The following is a 24,755-nucleotide window of genomic DNA, read 5'->3' as shown; positions in this document are numbered from 1 at the left end:
TCATTTTTCGACCAATCTTTGAAAGATGAAGCTGCAGTGACAATTATATTACCTCATTATAGTGTAAAACCTTATATCTCTACATCTTGTAATCCTTATCTTCTCTGGAAGAAATATCGGTGGTTTTCTTGTAATGAGGCTGGTTCAAAATAAGCAAACTCAATTTACACTAATTACCACAGGTTATAGGGATAAGGTGGAGAGCCAGGTCAAAATGACGATCTGCTAAGTATGATGAGGCACTTTTTAGCCTCTTGACTAAACCAACTAGCTTTGTTACGTTTCTTTTACTCGACTCACTTCCCAACACAATATACCCAGAGGGATGAAAAAGATTAAAAACTTGTCTTATATTCTTTGCATCAACCAGCCACAGCAAGCACACAAAGAAGAAGCTACAGATTGACGCATAGGAATGCAAACATCTTCATAAAGGTTTTTTTTTTTTTACACTTTGTGTTTTCTTGTTCTTGTATAATGAGTTCAGGAAATTATTTAAAGCCCTGCAGTTTCACACAGCTCTGAAATCCACCATATGGATTCTGATGCTTAGAAGACAAAAGCAAATGTAATCACTTTAGAAAAAAAAAAACCTCTTTGGAAAGATTGTTTAAAGAATCACAGACGTTTTCTTGTAGACTCACATAAAAAAGCAATATGTCAGCAGACACAGGAATAAAAGCTATCAAACAAACCATCCAAACATATTTTAATCATTAGGAGAGTTAGTGAGCTACCGACACAAAACTGCACTGTAATTAAATGCTATTTGGCAGACTCTTTCTGATTGTGCTGCATTGTATTCATGAGGAAATAAGCTTAACTATTTAAGGATGTCCGTAAACACCATTTAGACGTGGTGTGTGGTCTGAGCTCCTCTGCATCATCCCGAAACTCATGAAACATGCAGTTTTGCATCCTGATTTACTTCAAATAATCCCTCTTTTTTTTTTTTCAGATTCTCAATCGCACTTTATAGAAGATGTGTTACAGCGTATCATTATAGGCAAAGCTCTAACGTCAAAGAAAATACTCCTGACTTGGAAGCTCAGTCTTTGTGTCACTAAAGCGAATCAAATAAGTGGTGGGTTGAATTAGAATTGTGCTGCTTGTATATCCTGAATATCCTGTGGTGTAGCAGGTCAAACTCAGCATTCGCAAAGTGCTGCTTCAGAGAAAGAGTCCGTCTGTGATCTGTGTTTGTCAGTCGATTTGAAGCTCCTCCACCAACATGCTGTGACAGGACAGGAATTAACTCAGAGGAAGGCCAAATTAAAAACAAAAAAAAAAACGGTCCTCAAAAGAGGATAAAAATGTTAAAATGATTTAAAGTGCAACTTCTATTAAACATCAACATCTTAGGAGCTTGGCAAGTTATTATAATTTTATTAAAATATTGAGATTCTTCCGGTTCACAAATTGGGCCAATTTTCTTTTTAACAGAACCTTTCATATATAAAGTGCTCTAGAAAAGAATATTAAAAGACCTCTTAAAACTTCAGTTTCTCCGATTTTACTTTTTATAAGTAAATGTTTGAGTAAAATGAACATTGTTCTTTTATTCCATGAACTTCTGACAAGCAGAAATTTTGTATTTATTTGAAGAAAAAAAGAGAATGTCATTTTCTATATACCATATGGGAAATTACAGTGTTACTTGGTCTTTTTCCCAGCTCTGAACGAGTCAAACACAATTTAATATTGCATATTTCGCCCTGGATTTTTCTCCTCATACATCTTTTATAAGATTGTTTAACTTATAAGGCAATGTAAGTACAAAAACATAGAATAATTTTGGTTGTGTAACTGATTTTTTTTTTCTTATCTAATGAGTGGAGTTTTATGCTTAGTTAAAATTTCAAAAAAAGTGAAAACAAAACAGGTTAAATATTGTATTATAGGTATTATATTCAGTGAACCCCCACAGCATAAGAACCTCTCTAGAGCATGCTTGCAGTTGATCACAGATAGGAAGACAAAAAACTAGAAAAATTAGAAAAATATCCAACAGTTTTAATTAGAATAGGACCTGTTTTAACTACCTGCCATTGTCAGATTGTTACAGGTCTCTGACAAGCTCTTATAAAAACCTTTGGGTATTTTTGGAGCGCTAGTTATTCCTATTTTAGTATTTCTTCAGACAAGGCAATCTGATAGAACTTATGGTACTTTAGTTCTATTCCTCAGAAATAATGCTATTAATTATTTGCGAGGTAAATTCAAACAAGATAACCGAGAATTAGAGCTACTAAGCAACAGAGGCTTGAAATATGAGCCGGTCAATCACTTTGAATCAGGCACCTTGCAAAAGTGTGGAAAATTTTTTTCCAAGTACAAACAACAGCTAAGCAGGACTAAATGTGGGTGGATAATTATGCTGTCTTACACCGTAGCTCGAACTTGGATCTGGAAATGACCAATCCTAAGCTCACCATGTTCCAGTTCCCAGTTTAAAAAAAAGTGTGATTTGGAAATTTATGTCATAAGGAGTTCACACGTATACACTATGCTAGAGTTTTAAAAAAAACTCCACTCTGGAAGACTGTTTTTCTTGTAAAATCCCTATTTGTTTGTTGGCAGGAGATGCAGAAACTGTAAATTTTGCTAGGCATCCTTGTTAATGTGGACATGTTCTTGCGTCAAAGCTCCGTGTCCTCAGGAGTCAGCAGCTTCCAGGGGAGGAGACGTCACAAGGTCCTGATCCACAAAGTCAGCAACGGATTTTAGCACAAGACACGTCACAAAACCAATGATAAAAATTAATAGTATATTTCTTTCACATTTAGAACGAGACCAAAAATGTCATCAATCTGTGACTGTAGATAAAAGCTTATCACTTGACTAGAGCTGGTTTCACATTCAAAAACCTTGGCGTGTATTGAATAGTCTCCTTTTGAAATATAACACATGTATACTTCATAAAAACATTTACACTTTAGAGGTTTCTGGATCATATGTGGTTGTGGCTACATCAGAAATGTTTGAAGGGCCTTGAAGGAAAACAGTTTTTTGGGGTGGAATGTTTTGTGCTAACAGAATTTTCTCTGCAGTTTGTATCTTAGAATATTAGCTACATGTTCCATAGAAAAGGTTTTACAGTAATGTGAGTATCACTGATTTAATGAGATAAAATCTGAGAGGAGAGACAGGGAGAGGTGTTTTATTGAAGCTATAACCAACTGATTTATTCATATGATATGTTTGAACATCTGATTTTTCACTTGGCATAATTTATGAAATAAAGAACTGGAACAAAATTTTGAAAGACAGGGTTGTTTTTTTGTTTGGAGTATAGCATTTAATTAAGACCACCTGGGAGGGAAGGGGCTTATCTAATTAGTAGTGTTTACCAGGATACACAAAAAAATTTTAATTTATGAATTGATTATTTAGACATTAACGCCTGCATAAAGTGTGGCTCCAGCACAGATTTTTTCTTGTAAGGTAAACTTCGTACTGTCAGTTTTTAAAACCCTTATTAGATTTTTGGTGGTTTTATCATTTTAAAGTCGAAATTCATAGACTGTTAAGGTCATTTTAGCATTTATGTTCCTGTTTTATGAACATAAATGCTCATTTGTAGCTTGGACATTATGTTTGAAGTCCTCCATAATTGGGGGCTCAGTTTACTTATGTTTGGGGCCATTTTTGTTTAAAACATCTGACAGCCATGTTCTCTTAATGGATAATATTTGTTCAAACCTAAAGTGGGGCCCTATGTTAGCATGACATCAACATAACCCTTTGTGGGATAAAATAAAATAAAACTAAATAAAATAAAAAACAATTGGAAAACTTTTCTGGTTGCCCTCAGTGTTATTGGTTTATTGTTTCAGGCAGCAACAGCTGATTGTCCTGATGGATTAATAAATAAATAAATAAATAAATAAATAAATAAATAAATAAATAAATAAATAAATAAATAAATAAATAAATAAATAAATAAATAAACATGAATTGACAATATGGAGGGGAGGTATGAAAAGCACTCATATGGTCTCTGAGTTACTCGAGGTAAAGGATTTGCCGCTTACCCCGCGTCTTCCCACAGCAACCCGTTTCCTCACCTCCAGCCGAAGAGGAGCTTCATCTTCAACGCGGTCGCTGCAGCTGCGAGGGGGCGGAGCCTGCCGGGGCTGTAGTCCCGGAGCCTATCATAAAGTTAGAGAGTCTCAGACTGCTGCTTACCTGCGCGCCGAGCCGCTTCACCTGGAACCGTCACATGAAATATGATGAGGATTTTACCTTCGTGTGCGCACTTCTTCTTGACGAGTAGAGCTGTTCTCAGGCAGGCTTATATCCGAAGGAACGCAGCCGCAGCTCCGAGGACGCACAGGTAACTCAGCGTAGGGTTTTCATATTAATATATTGTGCTTTCACTGCGACTTTTTGGTTAGCCAGGAATATAATTTCAGCAGCAGCAGCAGCAGCAGCAGCAGCAATCTGCCTTTAAAGAGTCTCTGCACACCTCAGCTCATAAAGAAAGGTGCTTTTTTTTCTTTTCTTGTAAAATAAAATAAAATAAATCAGATTATAACTTTAAGCAACGTCATAAAACTTTTACGGACTTGAATCCCTGAAAAACAATTGATTGACGTTTTAAGTGCACGATCTAAATTATTTTATTTTTTTCAAAGGCCTCCAAAAACTATAAATATTTGAGGACAGCAAATCTAACTCGAGGTTATAGTTATGCCCGAAAGCAAGAAACACAATTTGGCTTTCAAAAGTTTCAGTGGCACTTTAAATAAAGTTAAAAAATAAATCAAACAAACTCATTTACATTTTGTATGCATTTCTTTAATTAATTTAAAAAATATCCTGAATGAGTGAATACAAACTGCATTGAAATAATATTGCATACCAATAATAACAATAATAGGGCGAAAAACAACCTACAGATGCAAAAAAAATCAATATAATTTGTATTGATCTAATAAAACTGTGAAAACAAGGGCTGGGTTAAAAGTAACACATTAAATGAAGCTAAAGTGCAGTGAATGCAGACATTATCAACATGGATGAAACTGAACCACGTCTTTCTAGTGACACTACCTTGTTGTTTCCCCTTCAACTAAATTCAAGTTTACCTTGTCTCTTTTCCACCCAAAATGTAAAATCCATCAGCTGACAAAATATTTCTGAGGCTGAAAAGAAAAAGGATGGTAAACAGAAACGCAGCTTATTTGAACTTCGTAAAAGTTCAAATAAACTGTTTGTTGTTCAAATAATCCCTCATAACTTGTATTTTTACATCAGTCTGGACTCATAGATCTGTTTTGTTTTATATGAATTCAGCCTGTAGGTTTATTACAAAGTGCAAACTCTCTTGATCAAGTTCCCTGTAGTTGTATTTATTCATTAAGGCCAGCATAGTTAATCTCCATCAAAAAGAAAAAAAAACCCATAATTATCTGCAGAATTTTCAGATTATTAGTAGTTAAATGTTCTTAAAATGACCTGTGCAGGCCGTACCCTGTGTCTTCCTCCCCCACCACCCTGTAAGGAGAAGCTGGCATAGACAATAAATTGACGTACTTAAAGTGTCAAAAATCAAATGGTTGCATATCTAGTCCTCAAATTACTGCATTATTGCAAATATAATATACTATTGAAGAATTGCTGATTGAAATATATCTACACATTTTATTTAATGTTTAACAAAGCATTTTATATCCATCAATTGCTATATATTTAGATATGCACACATAAAATACAACAAATATATTAAAGAAAATAAAGTTTAAGTAAGTGTTTATCATTAATTTCCACTATGTGTGTTTTGATGTTTACAATTTCACGTAAGGGTTTGATTCATGTATTTGATTATTGAGATGGCTCAATTAAAAAGTGGTTTCACTCCTTGAAAATTATGTGATTTTGGTGATACTTTCAAGTCATTGCTAAGTATTAATACCCTTATCTTTGCCACATAATTCTCAATGCAAAGATGAAATTTTTTGTTTAGCTATGCTGCCCCAAATTACCTAATCTCCCAATATACCTCCTGAGGAGGAGAAAATGCTTTGCTTTACTCTGTCAGTTCAATAGTAGTGTTATAAACTATAGAATAGAATAGACACAACCCTTATTTTCCCGTGAAGAGGAAAATCAGGTGTAACGGTAGCAACAGATTTAAAGGTCGCACAGTAAAGTTCTTGGTGTTAAAAAGCAAGAGCAGCAGAATAAGAGAAAATTCAGGTCAATGACTGATGACTCTTGGAAATTAATGCCCAGTTCTTGTTTGGCTACCCAGACAAAATGAAAAGATATAAAAATGTTCCTAAAATTTTCTGCCACGCCTTCTGCTTTTTTAAAATATAGTAAACAAAGAAGAAGCAGAGTTTTCCTTTTAATGGTTTTAGGGTGTAAACCCGTGCTTGGGAATCCCATAAATCATTCAGGATGTTAAGCTGCCATTCATATCTGAAGTATTTCTGCAATTAATCATACACTTAAGCGAGAGCAGAAGAGATTAGCACAGATTAGAACTACATGCATGTCTGCGTCTGCATGTCACCAACTTAATCTGTTTCTCAGGTGTGCAAAAACTTTTTTTTTATGACCTACCAGGTTTTTCAAGTCAACCTTGGTCATTCCAGCAGGAATTAGTGTTTTGTTTTAACATGTTACCAGAGCGCCTTACTCGAACATAGCTGCTGCACTGAGGTCTGAAGCGTTTGATTTAGTCAGAAAACTGTTTGAAGTTTGTCATTACAGACTCCTCTGAAGTGGTCCCTGCCAAGCTCCGGCTCCACTCCATCCATCTTGTACATTTAGGCAGGTTAAAACAAACAGCCTAAAAAACCAGTTGACCCAAACGAGTTCCCACGGACAAACAGGGGTCAACAGATGGGATGTGATGAGACGGATAATAAAACTTGACCTGTGGGATCAATAGGAAAAGGTCTTCACGTGGTAAAAACTTCTTGGACTTCAAATAAACCAAATTGGGGTGTTTTTGTGAACCCAGAGTTCTGGTAAAAATAGATCAGTGCAACCCTGGATTAATTTAAGTCAGCAGGAAAAATATGCAACATTAGGGCAAATGAGTTATTAAAAAGACCCATCAAACTGGATTGCTAAATAAATAATATTTGGGTTAGAATGAATTATTTTTATGTCTATTTCAGTTCTGCAGTAAAAATGTTCAGAGTGAAGATTTCTGAAAGTCTAACAGTTGTGTTAACAACTTTACAAGTTAAGGTTAATATTAGCTTACGTGAACAAACTTGTTCTACAGTTTCAAATAAAATCATTAACACGACCCACTGATATGAACATTAATATACCAGCTTAATTTTAAAATATTTTTGCTTAAAGGTACTCAACTCTTATTCAGACAGCGTAAACTTACTATTTTGGGATAAAGGAGTAACCCAGCAGTGTCTGTGCATGCAGTTCAATGTCTGTCAAGTTAACAATAGTTTAATTAGAATTTCAGCTAAAGGATTGGGTTTAAGGTTTGATCCTGTACACTGAGGTAGGTTAAAAAATAAGCTAAAACTATGAATTTATAAAGTTATCAATTGAGTTGAACAAAATAAACCAAAGAATTAATTATTTTTGGTTGTTTTAATTTATGTACTAAAATCTAATAAACAACATTGTATGAAATATGTTTTATTTATATGGACCTTTTGAGCAATTTAGTCAAAACATTGAACATGGCTAGCACTAGCTTGTCCTACCTACTTAGCACTTCAAAAGTGAAGATTACTAAATGACTTTAGGTTAACAATCATATTTGCTACTAACATGAACATGATTATACAGCATCCTTTCACCATCTTATTAATTCTTATTTCATCCTGTAGAAAAGGTCAGTAGAGCCTGATCAGGTCATTCTCTGGTTCAAAATGGCTGTCTGTAGAGAATGATGACACTTTGTCCCGTCTCCTCTCAACCTAGATAAACTTGGACACAATTTTTCACACAGTGTTTGCCCTTAAACCAGCCAACTTCTTCACCAGCAGGATGAATCCAGCATTTGGACGGAGAAAATAACTCAGATGATTTAGTGTCCAGAGTAACGTGTACATCAGGCTACCAGAACATTTATTACTACTGTTGGAATCCAAAAGGTGTCATGATTGTTTCAAAGTACTCTTAATACTTTTGGGCAAAGAACAACCAAGCTTACATTTTTCAGCAACATTGAGCAATCTGGGCTTGTATTCATTTGTAACAGCATGGATGGGTTAAAGATTTTATTCATAATAAAGTGTCAAGTTGAGACCAATAGAGTGAGATGAAAAAAAATGACCTGGATTACTAATATCTAGTTTACATTAATTATTTTTAGCTTTAATTATGTACCAACAACTCTCAGATAATACAGCAAGAATTAATACCTGTCTTGGTTCACTGAACAACTAATCAAATGTAAATGCTGAATATACCTTGCATTAGCCTTAATATCTATTTAGCAGGTAAATTATTTTTAATATATCTGAACAAACCTGTTCTTTATCACACAACACCCTGACATTAAAATATTATTCAGCAGCATTCTTATTTTCTCCTGTAGAAGAGGTTTGGTGACGACTGATCTGGTAGTAGTGTAATTCAAAATGGCGGTCTGTAAAGAATAACGACTCTTCTTCTAGTTTCTTCTTTAACCCAAGAAACTGGGTCACAATTTTAGACCAAATATTTGGTCTTGCAGCAGCAGTAGACCAGGATTTGGGTTTTAGATTTTACCAACAGGTTTCTGTCAAATCATTAATTAGTTGCGAATCAAAACCTCGTGATGAGTGCCTCCAAGTGTATAAAGGCTTTTGTTAACGACTGGACTTTGTTAACATGTAAGTCGCAGTTGGAAGCACACATTAAGCAAGAATCACCAGTGCAGCTTCCTCTTCAGCGTTCCTCCCCCCATGTCAGGCCTGCGTTCGATGGCAGACTTGTAAAATGGCGTCTGTGCTGAGTCTTGGTCGGGCAGGTTTTATGACCAGAGAATTTTGTGCAGCTCTCACACTCGCCCGGGGCCCACCTTATGCCAGCTGTTTCCCTCAGGAACCAGGGGGCTCGCCGCCGAGCCTTTCGCTGGACGAAGGAAGATGCCTGTCTTCATTTGTTTACGGGCAGAGAGGAGGACCATGTAGATCTGAGCCTCTTCAAAAAATTGTAGAGTTAAAACTCTGGCTCCATCCTGGCGTGAAATAAGTCACCTTGACCTTTAACAGCAGACCTTTTCACCAGAGAGATTCCAAACTAATTGTTTTACGATTTCATTCAGAGTAGAAAGAAGCTCTGAGTGGCTTTAACTTATCTTTGATCTTCTTCGCTTTACTTCAGACTGAGCTGATTGAAATCTTCTGTTAGGAGTCCCTTACTGTCAGTAATACCACTGACTCCTTCCTGTAACGGTGCTCTCCACCAGGCAGCTTGTTGAGTGACCTCTTGGTTTTTTACAATGTGGCATTTCAGATATGCATCACCAAGTGATCTCCAGACAGACACCAGACTACTGCATTGTTTCCTGCTGTAAAGATAATTGTAGACATTCGTGATTAGAGTACTGGAAGTCAACATGACGGTTTTGTGCTGGAACTTGTTTGGTTTTATGTCCTGTTGGCTCTTTCTCATTCACCTACACAAACATGTCCGATTTTAACAAGCTTTGTGTCACCTGTGGAAAATGGATAGGCACCTCCTACGGTATGCAACACCTGACTGCCCATGACGTCGCCGAAGTGTGTGCAAATGAAAATTCCTGAGGCTTGTTGTGGACAGGATGTGAATTTAGAGCATGTGCTCATAATTATACACATAAAGTAATTGTTCTTGTGTTATTGTTGGGCTCCTATACTCCAGCTACTGAATGTTGTTAGTTCACAGCTGTTGATGCTTCCTTCGCCGCCAGTGTGTCAGAGGGAGGGCGCCTTACACGTCTTCTTCCGTAACTTGCCCAGAGGGCTGTTGTTGTAAATCATGTGTGATTCATACACACACACACACACACATATACAAGTATATAAAATACTTCTTCTGTCTACTCGTTTTGTTTTTTTTTATCTCCACGAGCCTCGGGGATGTACAAATAGGCTTTGGCCTGCAGCCATACCTCCCTGCAACTTCTTCCTCTACCAAACTGTTCTCTTGTCAACACTTCCCCTCACCCCCTCCCTTCATTTCTGCTAAAATTTTTTCCCCCTGCTGCTGCCTCTGCCTCCCTGTCGAGCCAGCGATGTTGTTTTCTTTGCGCTTGTCTTTGACGGTCCTTCATGGGAAGTACCTGGCAGCGGATGCATGTGGCAGGCCTTTGCCTGGACACGTCTGTCTCCCCCTCTCGTCTGTTTCCACGGCCACGCAGCGTGAGAACTGTGGTATCTATGGTAACGGGGGAGGTGTCCTCGAAGTTTAGAATTTAAGTGTTGCAAACAGGGGTCTGCGAATTTAGTTTAGAAGCATTTCGTTCCCAGCGTTTGAGAGACTAAAATAGGTGAATGAAATACTGGTTTACAGATGTGCTTCTTTTTTTTTTTTTTGTCTCTGCAGGTTTTCTTCTCAGGGCTTCCTGAAAAGACACTGATCAACTCCTCAAGCCGCTGACTTAATCCTGAATCTTACACCTGCACCACCTGCATTCATGGCCCACCCTTATGAGCCCTGGTTAAGGACAGCACCATCTAGTGGCAGCTCTGAAGAAATGAACATCCCGTCCTGGTGGGACCTCCACCGTGATGTGCAAGCCGGCAGCTGGATAGACCTGCAGACTGGGCAAAGTGTTGGTGTGCCCTCAGTAAGCTCTGGCAGCTCCATGGGACTGCAGAACTCTTTAGGCCCGTATGGCTCTGACCCACAGCTGTGCACCATGGCCCCGCCTCAGCACACCCCCACCTCACACTCGCCCCACCTCTTCCCGCTGGACGGCTTCAAGATGGAACCACTGGGACCTGAAATGCTGCAGCAGGAAACCTACTCCTTGGAGGAACCGCAGGAGACCTCTGTGTCAGCTCGGCCCAAGCCCCAGCGACGTTCATCCTCTCGGGGCGCCGGGCAGACCATGTGCCGGTGCCCCAACTGCATCCACGCCGAGCAGATGGGCCAGAGCGCCGACGACAGCAGGACGAAGCACATGCACAACTGCCACATCCCTGGATGTGGCAAAGCCTATGCTAAAACCTCCCACTTGAAGGCTCACCTGCGCTGGCACAGCGGCGACCGACCGTTTGTCTGCAACTGGCTCTTCTGCGGAAAGAGGTTCACACGCTCTGATGAACTGCAGCGCCACCTGCAGACACACACCGGTGCCAAGAAGTTTAGCTGCGCTTTGTGCCCACGAGTGTTCATGCGTAACGACCACCTGGCCAAGCACATGCGCACCCACGAGTCCCCGCCGGGGCACGGGGAGGAGAGAGTAAATGGGGATGGGAAGGGTTTTGATGCACCCACACCGACACAGTCATCGTCTGACAGCACAGAGCCTCAGCTGAAGCTGAAATGTGAGATAGACCCTTCGGTTTCAAACGTGACAGGGCAGTCTGGCTAATTTTATCATTTTGAGGAGATGTTTTGTAGTAAGAGAGTTCAGTCCTCTCTGTCACAGAGGGAGAATAGTTTTATAATAGAATAGAAGAATGGTTTGGACACACTATTACTGATGAAAGCTGGATGGAATGTATGCAACTCCTGCGGTAGTGAGAGAAGGGATGCTACAGCACACAGGAAACACAGGGTTGTATGCGTTGTGCAGCTAAAACTCTGCTCTGTAGATTTTAAAAGGAATCAAAGGAGAGCCAGAGGTGCAGCGTGCTGCTCGACCCGCCAGCAGACCAGAGGATGGAGGAGTCCAACTGAAAACAGATGTTTACGTGAAACTTGTTGAACATGTTGCTGAAAGTGAGGAGCAGGTCTGCTTCCAACTTTTTAAAAAGGAGACAATGCTAATATTTTTTGCTTGTATTTAATATTCTGACTACATGAGTGCAGCCCACTGTACCAGGAGACAAAACGGTTTTTTTTCTGAGAGCACACAGATCGAGAGCCATTGTTTTTTTTATTGTGATAATATAATATAATATTATAAAAATGGTAGTTTTAATTTTTTATAATATAATATACAGTGCCTTGCAAGAATATTCATAAATGTTGAAGTTTATGTTTTGTCTCTTTCAGCCACATTCAATTTACTGAATTTTATTTGACAGAACTACAGGAAAATTAAGTGTCTTTCTACTTCGGAAGTAGAAAGAAACTGTTAAATTGTTTTTAACATTTTATAATTAATAGTAATCTCAATAGTGTGATATCTAGTTGTATTCAGTCCTCGTAGGTCAACACTTTGTAGACGCGTATTTCTGTGCAGGTAGAACTGTAGGTTTGTGGAGGAAGTCTCTACCGCCTTTGCACATCTGGAGACTGAAACTTTTATTCTGCTGTGCAAAAGACCTAAAACTCAGGTGAGATGGAGTGAACAGAATTTTTCTAGATCTTCAAAATAGGATTTAGGCCCGTGCTTTGACTGGGCCATTCTAGCACGTTTGTTCTTTGAACTAAACCTAAACCATTGTCACTATGGTTGCTGTGGTTCTGTTGGAAGGTGAACCTCCATCCCCGTCTCGAGTCTTTTGCTTCTCCAACCAGTTTGCCTGTAATTGTTGAAGAAAATCTTCCCAACAAGCATGATGCTGCCACCACCATGATTTACTGTGGGGAGGGTTGGTTAAGGTTGATGCAGAGTATTACTTGCACACATGTTGTGATTCCAGGCAAAGTGTTTCATTTTGTTTTCTATGTTTCCTACGTCACTTGTGGTATGAAAATACTTCCTGAGCCATGTTTCTTTCCACCTCTCAGACAGGAATGCCCTGTCTGAGCTGTAAACACTTTCAACTCCTCCTGGGTCTCTCATCTGCACCACTGTTTATTACTGTCTACTGTGCTATAACCAAACCTTGCTCTAAACCTCTCCACCACTGCATCCTGACCTTTCTGCTGTGTTTTTTGGTCTTCATGATGCTGTTGTTTTCTAGCAAACCTCTGAGGCCTTAAAATGACAGTTGGAGTTATTCTGAGGTTAAATTGGAAACAGGTAGACTCTGTCTACTCATAGGATTACAAAAGTAGTTAATAAAACTTGAATTTATGTAGCAGTATCAGAATAGAGGGGTAGGACTGCATTTGTACTTTGAGTCTGCACTTTTCAGATTTTACTATATGAAGATATTTGAAAACCAGGCATCTTTCTTTACTTTTTAAAATTTTGCACTACTTTGTGTTGATTTATCACTTCAAATCACACTAAAACACATTAAAGTTTTTAATGTGACAAAATGCAGAAACGTTATGAATATCTTCGCAAGGCACTGTATGTATAACAATTTGGGAATTTCATGCACTATAACAGCTAGAATTGACCAAAGATTATGTTCCTTTTTTACCTAAAGAATGGTGTTAAAAGACTTGAGAACAGGAAAATGTGAACAGGTGCTCGAGATGAAACAAACCAAAAACAAAAGAGCCACTTCAGCGACGTGAAGAAGTCAAGACCCACAGACCCACAACAAACCAAGACATGGACAGAAAGATGCCGTCTGGTTTGATGAATCCAGGTTTCTGTTGTGACATGCTCGGGGACAGCAGACACATCTGGAAGCAGAGCACAAAAACAAGCCATTCGCTTCATCCTGTTGACACCGCAGGTTGCAGGTACTGAAAGACACGTCCAACACGAAGAAGCACAAGACTCTGAGCTGCACTTGGCAATTTTGTCTTCCTAACAATAGATCAAATGGTTGTGTGTAATGTGAAAGAGGTAACAGTTGTTGAGTGCTATCACCTATGTCCTCTGCACTTTGCCTCAACATCTACCAGTCTATTTTGTCTCTGATTTACTGGTTTAAAGCCCCCCTACTCGATTTATCCATATGTGCAGTAACAGATATTCAAATATTTATATTAAAAAAGCTAACTATTGCCTTGTAGCTCCACCTTAAAAGAATACAACAGGCCAAATTGACAGCCCCGTTATTTAGCACTACTCATAAAACTGAACAGAGGATTTAGTTTGGAGATTTAAAAGGAAAGGCATGATAATGGAAAGAAGCCCTTTATAGAATTAAATATGTCTCCAAATGAGTTAGAATGACATTGTGTCTGTTAAAGCCCCACTGATATCTATTAACAAATTGTAAAAGAAAATGTTTTTTTATATATTATTTTTACAATTCTGCTGCCCCCTGCAGGTCAATGATTTTCATATGCATTCCTAAAAATATAAAGGAAAAACTAGAATACCTGATGACTTTTCTTTTTCAGGAGTGAAACAATTAGGTTACTTATATTTGGTTAGATTGTTTTAAATATCAATGTTATATGATCAGTAGTGGTGTAGCTTTATAGGATGTATGCAATCCATCACAAATTACAGGCAGATTTCTACATATTAGGGAGCTTTTGATGATCAGAGACTCAGTTGTATTTATGTATAGAAGATACATTAGAACAAAGGGCTTAAACATTAGTCAATTATTGTTTATTGACTAGTATTAAGGTTATAAGTTGTTGATCTTTTTATAGATAGACTTATTTTATTTTATAGAAATTTTCTAGTGGTTGCTGTAGTTGATGTAACAGTTTTTTGAGACTGTAATAGAATAATTTAAATACCATGATAATTTGTAGTTAATCGATTATTGTCCCTCAATAATAAATCTGTTAAAGAAGTGCACTAAGTCTGTTTGTATTTTATTTATAGATTAAATGCATGTAATAGTGTTGGAAAACAAAGTCAGTCTACTTTTATTTAATTCAGTGCTTGGGGTAAGTGGATGTTTTCTGATTTTATCGCTTTGTTTCCCGGCCAGTTCACTTGCAGGATTACTCAAAAACATATGATGCTGGATCCTGTCCAACTTTTACGTTTTGTTTTTTTTTTAGAATGAATGAATATTAGAGGTAATGTAACAAAGTAAAAGTGACTGCGAACAGCAACTCATTTGCTACAAAGTTGTAGACTGCATAACATCACATATGACAAAACATAGTGCAATTTGCACAGAAGCCATAATATTTTTCCAAATTTCATGTGGCTTTCAGATTAACTCAAGAACTGTGTGGTAATGGAGTGGCTTTCCACAGCTAAGCTGCTGTGCTTAAGCCTTACATCACCAAGACTAATGCCAAGTGTCAGATGAAGTGGCGTAAATCACACAGCTACAGGACTCCAGAGCAAATGAGGCGTGTTCTCTGCAGTGACAAATCATGCCAGTTTAAAGGACGACTCTCGACGATTTGAAGTGAATACATTGTGAAACAGTAATAAAGTTGGACTTGGCTCATTTCAAGACAAAATAAGTCTTAATACTTCAGCTTGCCACATTGTGGTGGACAATTCCACACTCCCACCTTTGTGGGAAAAGTTTGGAAGTGCCTCCTGTTCTAATAGGATTTAGTACCAGTGCACAAAGCAGCAGCCAATTGGCCATATATTCAAGGAAGTATCTTTTGTGGCAGAAGTTGACTGACCTGCACTTTCACCTCAAACTGATGGAGTAAATTTGAGTGAAGACAGCAAGCATCGCTTTCTCATCCAACATCAAAAATCACAGTTGCACTTCTGGAACTGTGATTGGGGCTTATTTGGTAATACAAAAATTCCCTTTTGAAAAAGTAAATGGCTAATAAGGTGTGTCTGCTAGAAGAAGCAGTAAGATGACAAAACATAGTGCTGAGATTCCAGAAACTAAATGATTTTGATGTCATGTTGGACATTTTTTGTAATCTTTAAATTGCCTGTCAACTATAATTAAAGCTATTACAACAAAACTATAGACCTATTTTTATTTTGTCCTGCTTATTGGCCAGTAAATTGTGACTTTCATTACTATATTTAACATCTTGACATTTGAGACGTATTTATTGATTTAAAAAGTTAAAATTTATTATTATTATTATTATTATTATTATTATTATTATTATTATTATTATTATTATTATTATTATTATTATTATTATTATTAGTCCATTCGTGACTTTAATAACCTTACGAGAATAAGTAGGAACGATTTTTCTGTGACTGTTACGTTCAGGGGGAATAATTTGTTGCGCCATGTTCGTAACCGGAACTATTCATTCAAAACAGGAAATGAGGAGCTTGACTGACTCCATTTTCTAGCTCTCGTTTAGGATTTCGTTGTTTTACGTTTTCTTTTTAAGGGACTCCTTTTGTCCGTCTTGTTTTCTTGTTAGATTAAAAACCCAAACTAGAATTCAAAATGGGAGGCGGAGATTTGGTAAGTTTGATTTTAACACGTCGGAGAAAATATGCTTCACGTTAGAGATAAACTAAAAAGCTCCATTAAAAATATGGCATTTAAATGTACGCCTCTTTTCTTGCGTCTGCAGAGAGTAACGAGAAAAGCCGAGAATTAGTTTTGACTTATCAGAAACTATCATTCAGTTTTGCGAAATTAAATTTAACCTTGGTTTTTTTAAGCTAACATTTAATGGTCACAAGTAAGCTACGTAGTCAACGTATTCCAGTGTGTCGCTTTAACAGATTTTTCTTAAGTAAATTTATTAGTAGTGAACAAACGACAAAATAAACACCAAGAAATACAACAGTCATGAATTGGCCGTATTCTCCACAAATACTTAGACAATGACCCTGAACCGAGTCACATTGGATTTATTTAGTTCAAAGCATGTTTGTGTTAGAATGGCTCAGTTAAAGCCCGACCCAGTTTAGAAACTGTGGCACGACTTTAAGACTGACATAAACTAATATCAATACGCTGATTCAAAGCTGATGGTTACTTACGCCAAGAGCTTTAGTTGTTGATTTAGGGACACTGAATAGAACCACACCCAACACTTAATAGATTATTGTAATTATTTTTAATAATATATATTCAACTTTATGGTTGCATTATGTGAAAATTGTAGGAATTGAGCATGAATCATTTTTGGCTGGCACTGAAGGTAAATATTTCTACAATGTCTTTCCCAGAATTTAAAGAAGAGCTGGCATCCCCAGACTATGAAAAACATAGAGCGAGTTTGGAAAGCTGAGCAGAAATATGAGGCAGAACGCAAGAAGATAGAAGAGCTCCAGAAGGAACTGAAGGAAGAGCGAGCCCGAGAAGAAATTACCAGATATGCAGAGGAAAAGGGAGCCATCAAGTAAGCTAGCCCTAACATCTTCAGCTACATTTATTTGGTGTCTGCTGCAATACAATAATTGGGTTCCTTATTATTTTTACCCAACAGGAAAAAAGATGATCGCCTTGACTGGATGTACCAAGGCCCCGCTGGGCAGGTGTCCAGAGATGAATACCTGCTGGGGCGTCCCATTGACAAGCAGATCACAGATCAGTACGAGGAGCCAGAGAGCGGCCCTTCAGCTGAGACCGGCCTCCTCCCAGGGTCGATATTCAACCTTACAACCCCGGCTTCTGGCCTCGATTTGGCAGCAAAGATCAGGGAAGACCCCCTGTTCCAAATCCGGTCAGTAAATCCACCTTAATTCTGTAACTCCTGGAAATATATGAGCGAGATGGGAAATGAATCCATGTGTGGTTTTCACAGGAAACGAGAAGAAGAAAAGAAAAGAGAAGTTTTGACTAATCCAGTAAAGATGAAGAAAATAAAGGAGATGGTAATTACTGGTTTACATAAAATAAGGATTTTGTGATATTCTAGTAATGTGTTTTACTTTGTACTTAGCCAAAAATGGACACAAACATGAAAACGCTTGTATTAACATTTCTTCTTCAAAGTAATTCACATAGGATTATTATCTGTTTATTGTTACTTGTTTTTTTCTATATAGTTGCGTCAAAATCTTGACAAAAAAGACAAGAAAAAGAAGAGGAAGAAGGAAAAGAAGGAGAAGCGAGGAGACAAGGAAAAGAAAAAGGAAAAGAAGCATAAGAGGAGAACTTCAAGTTCAAGCTCAGAGGAAGAAGAAGACAAACACAGGTGTGTGTGTGTGTGTGTGTGTGTGTGTGTGTGTGTGTGTGTGTGTGTGTGTGTGTGTGTGTGTGTGTGTGTGTGTGTGTGTGTGTGTGTGTGTGTGTGTGTGTGTGAGGGTAATAAACTGCAACATCTGCATAAAAATTTAAAGCTGCCTCCTTTTTCTCTTTTCTTCAGATGAGCCAGACAATCTTGTTTTTAGTTGAAGTTATCTTTGATCTTTGTTTAGTTCTGTTTTTACACAATGAAATATCATCCATTTGCATAGAATGAATTATTGTTGCTCTGTTTCAGGTCACACCTACGGGATGAATTTAAAGACAGCAAATCACGTTCGCACCATTTTCCAGGATATGGTCTGCAGGTCAGTAAGAATCATTTTTTTCTGAGTAAAAACTTAAAGCATTTTAGGGGGTGTGAAAGAGTTGATTTTATGGAGAATTGACGAGATGTATGTGTGTGGTTTTATTCCACATCTTAAGAAAAACAAAAAGTCTTAGTCTTTACTTTATGTGCAGATCATTAAATTAAACATAGATCGGCTCTCAACTAGCTCCTACCTTTAATGATCGCTTGAATAATGAGCATTTGTCAACAGACTGGATTCCTTATTTCATTGTCCAAAATGAAATAATTCCTAATAAAATAAAATGACATGAAATTGACATGAAAGAGGGATCTTCTATTGGAGTATGACAGGAACGACAGTTGTTTTATTAAGTGCATTTTGAAATTGGCACGAGAAAGGGAGATGCACGCAATTAACTAGTGTTTGTTTCCTCTCAGCATCCAAGCGGCAGACAGCAGCAGGCTTCAGTGATGTCAAGTAACTCGGGGCGCCGAGAGAGAAGCCGCTCACGATCTCCCCACAGGAACCACAAGGACAGTCGCTCTTACGCTTCCTCTTACAAGAAGGTGGAGGTGAGAGATCCCAGCCCACAGAGGGAAACTTACCAAAGACAGAGGAATCGCGTGTCAAAGTAAGACTTCCTGGTCAAAATGACAAACATAAAATACTGTTTGAATATTAATATGCTGTGTTGAGTTTTGTCTTCATCAGCACCCACTGGGAGGCTAATCCTCTATGTTGCTTTACGTAGGAAGCTTTCTGCTGAGGAACTGGAACGAAAAAGACGTGAGATGATGGAGCAGGCCAAGCAGCGGGAGGAAGACAGGGAAAACAACGTGAAACGCTACAAGAGGCAAGAGGAGCAAGATAAGCAGAGGGAACAAAACGCCAAGCACGACCGGCATGCTGGCTTCATCCAGTAAGTCCAGGCGGAAGAGGCTCCTTGTGTTGGATGCAGTTATAGGTGTTTTTTGTTCAATTGGATCTCTTTTTTTTTTTTCTTTTGTTTTACAGTAACATGAAGCTGGAAAGTGCTGCTAGCTCATCTTTGGAAGACCGAGTGAAGAGGAATATTCACTCCATTCAGAGAACGCCAGCCTCCTTGGATAACTTTATGAAGAGATGATTACAGCAGATTAGTTTAATGACTGGGAACATGTTTTCAGACTGTGCCTTATTTCTCAACATCTGGCTTTTTAATGTAATAATTAAGACTAAAAGATAACATGGGAGCAGTCTAAGTGGAAAGCACAAGCCTCCGTCCTAAGGCTTTTATTCTCAAAAGCGCATGATAGAGAGGGAAAGTCAATCATAGTGGTGGTTTATTTAGTCATGTCTATATCGAAAGAAACATTGATGAATAGTACTTGTACAGTATATTGTAAATGATTTTTAAGAGATTACATCGACGTGTTTTTTTTTTTATTTTATTTTGTCCAGTTTGTTTATTTTATGTACCACTGTAAGTTGGTTTAAAAATGTAACTACTTACTAGCTGTTTCATTATTTCCTTTGTTCATAAAGTATATCTAGCAGGAAAATATGATTGTGTTTATATTTACCAAACTAAAAACACCAAATGTTTTAGAAAATCTAAAGTCAATTTTATTTAGCACATTTAACCAACAAGACAGGTTACTGTGCCAGGTTACTTCAAATCATTTGGACTTAATGAACTAGTTTTGCAAAATTTTCTATCTCAACCTTTTTTTGAAACATTGAAACAGAGAATGGACAAACCTGACAAAAGTTACACACGTAAGAGCTGGATAGTACTAAAAAATTGAGATGTGTATCAACTAGCAGGATTTGTTATAAGCAGTGCCATTGTTGGTGTAGTGATGTCATTAAATTATATTCATTCCCACAAATCTGGCCTCATTAGAAGTCTCATTTGGAAACGTGTAAGATGCTCTTATCTGATGAGATCAAGATTTAACTTTTACCTGCCTGGAGGAAAATGTAACATGCATCATGCAGTGGGATCCTGCATGTTGCGGTTTTACAATGGATATGTCATAGTTTATAATTAAGACAAATTAGAAATTGTAACAAAGCTTAAACGTTTATGTGCATAAACACTCTAATAATTAACAAAAAATACAGGTTATTTAATCATCATTATTATTATTTTTCTGTTATTCAGCATTTCTTCATCACTGCCACCAAGATATTACTGTAATTTGTCAGTTTCGCTTTACCACATCTCTACCAAACTATACCGGGAGCAATCGTCCAATGGCGTAGCGGTTCTCGTGGAGGCAGTTGAACAGCCAATGACATTATCCCATCGTGATGACGTTGAGAACCACGTTCGTACGTTCTTGTGTTTCTAAATCGTGTAGTCATTCTCATTCTGGGGAGTTAAAAATCAGTTCAGACTAACGCAGGAGCGATTTAAAAACTTCTAGCTAGCAACAAAAAGAAAACAACACCCTCAAAATGGTAAGAAAACAATGTATTACTCCTCATATAAGCTTGTAGTTTAGAAAATAAATCATTTACGGCTACCAGAGCTGAGCTAGTAGCATTAGCATGCTAGTTTCGGTTTATGGCCAAAAAATGATCAAAAATGATCTTGAGAGTACCAGTTAAAACATACTTTAAAGTCATTGTGAGCTTTATGTTGTTAGAAAATGCTAATCAGTATAAAGAATACAAGTTCTAGCCGCTAAGGAAAATCTTTATCATAAGCCTTGCGAACATTTTCTGCACATAATCTAAATATGTTCGTTTTAGTTTCCTGGATTCACTCTCAACTCAATTGTGGTTTAAATGAACATATCTCCCTGAATACTTTGTTGTATAGTCTGAAAATATAAGTCTAAGCTATTTGCAATTATTTATCCATACGTCTATGTCTGCTCTGTCATTCTGAATTGTGCGGTTAGCTCATGGCTAATATAACATTTTAGAAGTGCTTTAGTTTTATATATTTTGAACGCTCTAAATCCCCAGGAACTGTTATGAAAGTGTGTAAAAATACAATTAAAAATACATTCTTTACTAAGAGCACCAGTTCACCTTTTAACCCTAGGAGAGTTTTTATGGGTAAAATAATTGGTTCTTTTAGCGGTACTCATTTGGGTCATAGTATTGTTAATTAGAAATGGGTTACTATGGTATCACGGTATTTGCGCCAAATATTTAAGTTTATTAGTTAGGTCAGTTTTAACTCATGCATTTCATTAACATTTGTGTTTTCCTTCTAATTTAGTTTACTGCTTATATTAGCACCTAGTTATTTATGTCAGCAAACTTTTTCAGGCTGTTGACCATTAATCATCACTAGGAGGACCGCCTCTTTTTTTTTATTTCTAAAATCAATAATTAATTTAAACATCTTCCCTGCATTCAGTTTTAGTATGTTTCCCTCACAACAGCTGACAAATGAGTGGACCTTGTTTTTGTATAATGAGTCATTGTCCTGATGAAACAAAATCAAAGTCAGACTGTATTATCTGAAAATAATTAAAAAAAAAACTAGCAAATAGATTTGTTCTTTGCATCTGCTCTCACTGACTCTCCATCCTCTTATCCAGTCTATAATGAACTATAACGGTGGGGCCGTCATGGCCATGCGGGGGAAGAACTGTGTGGCGATAGCTGCAGACCGGCGGTACGGCATTCAGGCTCAGATGGTCACCACAGACTTCCAGAAGGTCTTCCCCATGGGAGATAGACTCTACATTGGGCTGGCTGGACTGGCTACCGATGTCCAGACAGTGTGAGTGTCCCTGACCTTTATAATCCATTTTCCCCACAACAAGAAAGTATTTGTCACAGAAAGGAGCAAAATATCGCAGATGTTGATGGAAACTTGTTCTCTCTACATTGTGTTTAGAGCACAGAGGCTTAAATTCCGACTGAACCTGTATGAGCTGAAGGAAGGTCGTCAGATCAAGCCAAAAACCTTCATGAGTATGGTGTCCAATCTGCTGTATGAAAGGAGGTGAGTATGGACAGCTGTAACGCTCCAAGTTTATCTGTACAATTCTTTTTCTGTTGGGTTTCAAGTTTTATCAAAAATCAGTTTTTATTTTGTTTTTTGGGGGTTTTTTTTACCTGCTGAAACATTTTTAGCACATCTTGAGTTCAAATGATGAATTCTGAAAATTGGTATAACCTCTTAGTTAATATGCGATTCTACTCTTTATTGCAAAGTGTCATAGTTTCTGATTTCCAGTGACTCTTGCAGATAATTTGTGTAGGTTTGATGCATTTCAAGGCGTCACTAAAGTATGGCTAGGCTATGGTATATATTAAAACATTTTCCAGGTCTGGATAATTGTGGAAAGGGAAATGAAGTATGGAAAAATATTGGTTTTACCATATTTTATTCCATTGAATAATAATCCATTGGAATAAAATATGTGTCCACCGATGTAGCTTCTTATAAATTAAACTTTTTATTTATCCATCCATAATTCCTCCAAATTATTTTCTGTCCATTTGTATTGCTATTCATATAATTACACTCAACACACTTAACAAGACTAATAGGTCAAATTGATTACAATCCAACTAATTACCAGTTATGATACAATATAACCACATTCAGAGTATCATGCCAAATGGTCTGTCAGAGGTGGCCCAGCAGACTGAACTGAGTTGCTACCTTGCAGCAGTTCCTCATACAGAGTGGAGAAAGACTTATTTTAGTAGAGATCACCTCTTCCAGTGTGGTTACTGTCTTTTTTTTTATTTTTATTATTAGGTTTGGACCGTACTACATCGAGCCAGTGATCGCAGGACTAAACCCCAAAACCTTTGAACCGTTCATCTGCTCCCTGGATCTGATTGGCTGCCCCATGGTAACAGAAGACTTTGTAGTGAGCGGCACCTGCTCGGAGCAAATGTACGGCATGTGTGAATCGTTGTGGGAGCCGGACATGGTCAGTATTCACTGCAGCCGAGTGAGACTTAGTGAAGTCATCATATTTTTGACAGGAACCTTCGCTGAAGGAACATGACGAGTGCATGTTTGTTCAAATCCATTAAGGATTTTCTAGTTAAAAATAAAGGACTGGGGCGTGCTCCGGTGGCGTAGAGGGTAGCGCGCCCCACGCCTTCAGTCCTCGACGCGGCCGTCACGGGTTCGATTCCCGGACCCGACGACATTTGCCGTATGTCTTCCCCCCTCTCCTTCCCCCTTTCCTGTCAGCCCACTGTTGTATAAGGGACACTAGAGCCCACAAAAAGACCCTCTGGTGGGGGGGGGAATCCTTTAAAAAAGGACTAAAGGAATTTTTTAAAATCCTTTTTCTTAAGACTTGTGTGCATCTGAATCGACAGCCTGTGTTTTCAGTTCTTAAAAGCAATGAACAACATGGCCACAGGTCTTAGTTATAGTAGTTCATTTCCTGGCAATCAACAGCCACATTACTTGGGATTCCTAATCACAAAGTCTTACATTGATCATTTCTGTGTAAACACTACACATCCAAAGTGCAGGAAGTAAACCATTTGCTTGTGTTTCCATGTGGAACACCTGAAAATGTGTGAGCTGCTCGTAGCAATTGTTATGACTAAAATAATAAATGTTAGTGGTCCTGCAGGAGCCAGAGGACCTGTTTGAGACCATCTCCCAGGCGATGCTGAATGCAGTGGATCGGGACGCTGTGTCCGGTATGGGAGTCGTCGTACATGTCATGTAAGTGTAAAACGAACCCGTCTACCACCAGATCCCCTCTCAGGCGTTTGACATGGCCTGGGAAAATGCTTATTTTTCTGTTTTTTTTTAATGAACTGATGAAGGTTCTTGTTCACAGTTTAAAACGACCCACAAACACAGCATTTCAGCCACAGTACATTGTAAAGCACGGCGGATCAGATATTATGGTTTGGGGATGTTTGTCATATGAAGATTGAATGCATCAAAATACTGGAGGTGACGTTGCTTCATGTCGACGAAGACAATTAAATGGACACCAGTGAGAAAGCAGCATCTTGTTTTCAGACCAACAAGCTTAGTTTTATGGAGGGAACAGTGTGAGCACTGGAACTTATTAATCCAAAGGGAACTCAGCATGTGATGATACTAAATGCATAATTTCTGCAATATAAAACATTTAAAAAAGTCATCACTTCCTAAATAAACGTGATCAAATTTTCTCCATGTTTTTATTTGGAATAGAGTGAGCAGTGTTCCCAATGCTATCATTTTGAGCACAAAGCATTTTGCTGTAGGTCAAATTGCAGATCTGGAGGATTAATGTTGTTTTTAATCTTTCACAGAGAGAAAGACAAGATCACCACACGAACCCTGAAGGCCAGGATGGATTAGAGCATTTGTTTCTTTCTCTGCACTTCCTTTCTGCAGTTGTTTTGTATAAAAATAATTCAAATACACCTGTTCTGTTTTCTTACTCATCTCTTCAATAAAAAAAAAAAAGGGCTTAAACAATAAACTCTTAAATTTGAGCATGCTTGGTCCATGATTAATTTGAACAGGTTTTGCACTTGTCAGCCAAGGGATTTTGTT

The 24,755-nt window shown here is 37.9% G+C and overlaps 3 protein-coding genes across 3 annotated transcripts; all 3 read left to right on the top strand.

Moving 5' to 3' along the window:
• Positions 1 to 4,038: 4,038 nt before the first annotated feature.
• Positions 4,039 to 14,677, top strand: sp6 (Sp6 transcription factor). The gene is made up of 2 exons (XM_044113253.1): positions 4,039 to 4,336; positions 10,504 to 14,677. Exon 2 carries the CDS (start codon positions 10,595 to 10,597, stop codon positions 11,495 to 11,497), a length of 903 nt encoding a protein of 300 aa, XP_043969188.1. The 5' UTR covers positions 4,039 to 4,336; positions 10,504 to 10,594; the 3' UTR covers positions 11,498 to 14,677.
• A 1,352-nt stretch (positions 14,678 to 16,029) lies between these two features.
• cwc25 (CWC25 spliceosome associated protein homolog) lies at positions 16,030 to 20,142 on the top strand. The gene is made up of 9 exons (XM_044113252.1): positions 16,030 to 16,241; positions 16,958 to 17,130; positions 17,218 to 17,454; positions 17,536 to 17,605; positions 17,780 to 17,928; positions 18,217 to 18,286; positions 18,709 to 18,902; positions 19,023 to 19,190; positions 19,286 to 20,142. Exons 1-9 carry the CDS (start codon positions 16,224 to 16,226, stop codon positions 19,395 to 19,397), a joined length of 1,191 nt encoding a protein of 396 aa, XP_043969187.1. The 5' UTR covers positions 16,030 to 16,223; the 3' UTR covers positions 19,398 to 20,142.
• Positions 20,143 to 20,560: 418 nt separating this feature from the next.
• psmb3 (proteasome 20S subunit beta 3) lies at positions 20,561 to 24,694 on the top strand. The gene is made up of 6 exons (XM_044113251.1): positions 20,561 to 20,716; positions 21,814 to 21,998; positions 22,116 to 22,223; positions 22,989 to 23,166; positions 23,830 to 23,924; positions 24,509 to 24,694. The coding sequence occupies exons 1-6, from the start codon at positions 20,714 to 20,716 to the stop codon at positions 24,555 to 24,557; spliced, it is 618 nt and encodes a 205-aa protein (XP_043969186.1). The 5' UTR covers positions 20,561 to 20,713; the 3' UTR covers positions 24,558 to 24,694.
• The last annotated feature ends 61 nt before the right edge of the window (positions 24,695 to 24,755 follow it).

Source organism: Gambusia affinis, linkage group LG04, assembly GCF_019740435.1.
Source record: "Gambusia affinis linkage group LG04, SWU_Gaff_1.0, whole genome shotgun sequence".
In the NCBI taxonomy this organism is placed as follows: Eukaryota; Metazoa; Chordata; class Actinopteri; order Cyprinodontiformes; family Poeciliidae; genus Gambusia; species Gambusia affinis.
This window is presented reverse-complemented; position numbering and strand designations above follow the sequence as displayed.